Source organism: Mus pahari, chromosome 13 (assembly GCF_900095145.1).
Source record: "Mus pahari chromosome 13, PAHARI_EIJ_v1.1, whole genome shotgun sequence".
Taxonomy (NCBI): domain Eukaryota; kingdom Metazoa; phylum Chordata; class Mammalia; order Rodentia; family Muridae; genus Mus; species Mus pahari.
Window position 1 is genome coordinate 92061519 of NC_034602.1, and position 4710 is coordinate 92066228.

Consider the following 4710-nt stretch of genomic DNA (forward strand, 5'->3'; position numbering starts at 1 on the left):
CACACACACACACACACACACACACAGAGAGACACACACACACACACAGAAAGACAGACACATACACACAGGGAGAGAGACAGATAGAAATCTTCAAACATCGAATGAGTTGTAGAGAACTGTAATGAAGAGCTGTTGCCCGCCTGGGCTTGGCCCTTGTGGTCCTCTAGTGTTCAGACATCATCCATGTCCATGTTCTTTTAGCTTGGGTTCTCAGTGGATGTTAGGGTAGCCAGCTTCATTACTTGATTACTCTTGCCTCCATTTCTGTTCATCTGGTGCTCTCAGATTTACTAATACCGTCCTCCCCCATCCCCTCATCCTCTCCTTCCCCCTTCTTCCTTGTTGAGATGGGGCCTTAACACAAGCCAGGCAAGTGCTTTACTACTGAGCTATGACCTCCAACCCTCACTGTTCTCCCCGGCTACCTTCAACCTAACGGTTACATTCAGATGGGTGTGGGCGAGCAGGACTCCAGCTTCTTGCTCTTCCCCTAGCTGGAGTCGGTGGTCCCTTCTTCCACTGTTCAGTTCCTAGCACTCCGGTAATAAACGGTAGGTCCTGAAGCCAACCTTCCCAGGCTGGTCCACACCTGTACCTAGTCCTGCAGTCAGTCCCACTGGAAAGGTTTTTAAATTAAGCTCTCTCTTGTTTCCTTTGCAGCAGCCGTACTCCAATGAAGTCCATTGTGTTGAAGAGATTCTGAAGGTGAGTTAGTTGATAATTACTGTGTGGGCTTGAAGATGAATGAAGTTTACAAACTGCTAGAATTTGGATCAGTGTTTTATGAATTTCTGAAGTTCTGCTTTCCCATAAAAGCTGGGGATTGTGCTCATTTCCCAGAGAAGAAACACCCTCTATGGGTGTAGCATGGACAGTACCAGGCGTTAAATCGCCCTGTGTCCGTGTCTGTGATCTTGCTTTTCATACAGTGAAACCTGTGCCTGTGGCCTCTTTAATGAGATCTTGAAACTTGGAATCAGTGGAGGTGAGTGCTGCTTTAATCCAGCAGTGCACTGCAGAAGCAGTGAGAATCGTGTGACTTGTGCGGGCGCGCGCGCGCACATACACACACACACACACAGAGGGAAATGAATGAATGAATGGTCATATTTAGACTTCCACATTGGGTTGCTTTTGTCTGGTTGCTTATGTGAGTTGTGTGAACACCTTGTTGCAGCAAATGTATCATTATATACATTACCTCCCGCATATGTATCCTCACATTACCCGCCTGCTGCTATAAATGTATCATTATGTACAGTACCTCTTGTAAACGTGGCCACACACACATTACCCACTCGCTCTGGTTTTCTTGCACAAGACGAAACAAAACAAACAACAAAATAACTAAATTAATCTTAGTAGCTTCTTCTCTTGAACTATGAGCTTGCTTTTCTCAAGTCAGAGACGTGAACAAATTGTCATGTGACCGTCCCCCCCCCCAGGAATTCAGAGCTTAATTTATTACTTGTATTCAGTAATTGTAATAACCTGGGGTGGGGGTGTTTTCCTGTGTTTTTCTTCCTTTCTCTGTGGCTCATGATTTGGTCCTGTTGGTCTTAATGGTATTCTTGTAGCTTTTATAGTAAAATTTGGTTCTTTGGAAGTTCTGGATCTATGAATTTTAATCTTCTGTTCATTGTTTTTCTCTAAAAACTTACCCCAAATTTTACTTTAATTCTATCCTCATTGCAAAAATACTAACCAATGCTGCCAGTAAATAAGAAAGAATACTGACTATATTTTTTATTTGTGATTTTTCTTTATTTTAAAAACAAACAGAACCAGCATTTCAGCAAATGTGTGAACAGTACTTGTGTTAGTTCTGTCTGTGCCTGGCATTCTTCCTTCTGCAGCTGGGGCTTTGCAGTCATTCCTCAGAGATAGGCTTTGAACCACCGAAAGCTGATGTTCTCGCCAATTAGCAAGGAGGGTGGATAATTACTCTGCTCAGGCTTTGGTATTAACTTTTACACTTCATGATTCTGAAATTTTCCACACATCGTCTCAAAATCCTAAATTACTTGTCATAGATGACCACTTAGCGTCCTCTCTGAAGCACGGTATGATCTGTTCTGCATTTACCCCGGAGTGACAGAGAGAGGGTGGGCCTCCATGGGCATTGTGCTGTGGGGTTTGATATGTGTAGAAGACAAACCATATCCTTCGCTCAGGGATGACAGCATCATAGTACTGTCCCTTAGTAAAAACAGCCACCCCCCCACCCCCCACCCCCGTCTCCTCATCCAGTACTCTGCCGGGGAGGCTCGGACCGAAATGTGAGCAAAGTCACATTTGGGAATCAAAAGTGAGAAGTGGAGGAAGGCATCCCAAGACGGAGGTGGCATGGGCCTCTTCACAGAGAAAACCCAACCCTGCCTCCCTGTTCCATGTTCTCTCTGACATTGGCTTTCTCATGGTGGAAGGAGGGCTCTGAACTAGCATGTGATCCCTGTGCCCAGGGGCCGGGGAGGAGCACACTCAGGCATCACCTCCACATGGCCTCCTGAGGTGACGGCTTCATGGGGAGTAGCATTATTGCTTGCATTATTTGGTATCCAGATATGGTTCTAGGTACTAGGATATCAGTGAAGATGATAGAGCCATTGCTTCCGTGGGGATAGGGGTAGGAGTAAAGTTGCAATGTGATGACTGGTGAGTGAACAAAGTAGGGAGCGAAGGAATAGTGTGGGGAGAAGGCCACAGGTTAGTGTTTCTAGAGAAGTGGCATGGTGGTTCGTGTGTGTGTGTGTGTGTGTGTGTGTGTGTGTGTGTGTGTAATGAGCAAGGAGGGAGAGAAGACTACAGCTGTGGGGCCTTAGCAGAGTTGGGCTAAAGAGGTACCCATGTAGTCCATCTTTGCCGGTAAGATGGCTTGGAGTCAACCATTCTTTTCTTTGTAATGGCCCCAATTCTCCTAATGCCTAATGTGTTTTGGAAGTGTGAAAGCTCTTTCCAACTACCACAGTACAGCCTAGAGTCTGCAGGTGTTGCCGTACTTCCCAGCTGTGGACTTTCTCAGGACATAGCCTTAGGTCTTGGGTAATGTTAGGAATAATTGGTAGTTAAAAGTCACAATACCATGGTTGTAATAAGTAATTGGGAAACATTCGGATTATGTTTCACACCCTTTGGTGACTTCCATACCTGGAGTATGCCGACTGAGCGAAAGAGCAGAGAGCTCACTGGCACGTGATCAGAGTGCCTGGTTGGGGCCCGAGTGTTCTAATCTCAACACCCGGGAGGAGAGTTCTGCACACCCTGCTTATCTAAGTGTGTGTGCGCACATGTGCATGCACATATGTGGGTGTTTGTGATTATACACTTAACAACAATACCTATTTCCCCTTAAGTGTTTAAGCAAAGCAGCATAAATACCACGATTGTGCTGAAGAGCATATTAATCTCTAAGTTTTAGAAACCTTGCCTTCAACTCAGATATTAGGGAGTGACCATGAGAGTTTTGCTCTGAAGCCTGCCAGCAGTGCCGCCAGGGAAGGGTCAAATCTATTAGAACCCTCCCGAGCAGAGCAAGTGGCCTCAATGACTTGTTTGTTTAAGTCAAACAGGAAAGTTCTTCCTTTGAACTTCAATAATTCCCGGAAGTGCAGTGGAGAAGCTGGGGGCAGAATGTGCCGAATGGTGGCCTTTCTCGGCTCACCCTTCCCAGAGCTGCCCCAGCCTGCGGCACCTGCTGGAGCGCTTGCGCACTGTGGTGTTCTTGCTGGACCCTGTTCAGTTTCTAATCTAATGTTCTTAAGCTGTTTTTGTCAGTTTTTTGTAATTTCATCTTCCAGTGTAGCCTGGCACAAGTGTTGGCCACTTTGTGATTTTAAGTTGAAAACGAACTCGGATGTTCCACTTAATGTTCTCCTTTCCTTCCTTTTCCAAATCTCTTTCTAGGAAATGACCCACTCATGGCCGCCGCCTCTGACAGCCATACACACGCCCAGTACAGCCGAGCCGTCCAGATTTCCTTTCCCCACAAAGGTAATTCCATAAATCACGACAGGCACAATATCTGGAGCAGAGAGAAGTGTAGGGGCGTACTGCAGATACCGTATCCACCGCAGTGAGAAGAATACAGGGTGGTGCTCTGGTCGGTGCTCGCTGGAATCTTTGGAGACTGGGCTAAAGGTCATGGTTTAGCTTCTTTTATGGTACTTCCTAAGGCTTTTAGATAATTTATTCTCCTTCCCATGCTAGTAAGAATGTCTTAGAATTGTATAGGGCTTTATTTCTGGCAGCATTCAAAACTTCTTCATGCAGTTTCTCATTTGAGGGCTTATCCGCTAGATAACAAACCCTTGTTTATCTCATACTTCCTAAAAGTTTTTTGAAGTGAAGTGAACAGCTAACGCCAGTGTTGGTTTCCATAGCAACCAAACAGACTACTGGCTCATTTTCAGTGATGTATTAAAACAGCCATCCTTTTCTTTTTGGCTTATACTTTAAAAGTATTTTTCGGTTTTGTTTTAATGGGCATGGATGTTTCGCCTGCATGCGTGACTTTGTGTGTGCAGCATGTCTGTGCCATGCCCACAGACACCAGAAGAGGTTGATGGCTCTCCTGGTACTGGTGTATTAGATGGTTGTGAGCTGTCCCGGTGGCTGTGGAAGAGCCATGACCCTTCTTTTTGGTTTTTTGAAACAGGGTTTCTCTGTATAGCCCTAGCTGTCCTGGGACTCACTCTGTAGACCAGGCTG

The 4710-nt window shown here is 45.6% G+C and overlaps 1 protein-coding gene across 7 annotated transcripts in view; it reads left to right on the forward strand.

Annotated features, from left to right (window-relative positions):
• Window positions 1–4710, forward strand: part of Aff1 (AF4/FMR2 family member 1) — a 161771-nt gene that overhangs the window by 119218 nt on the left and 37843 nt on the right. For all 7 annotated transcript variants that reach the window (XM_029544935.1, XM_029544938.1, XM_029544937.1 and 4 more), the window contains 2 exons: window positions 664–708; window positions 3907–3993. In XM_029544935.1, coding sequence (XP_029400795.1) covers window positions 664–708; window positions 3907–3993 — 132 coding nt within the window. The remainder of the gene's footprint in view (window positions 1–663; window positions 709–3906; window positions 3994–4710) is intronic.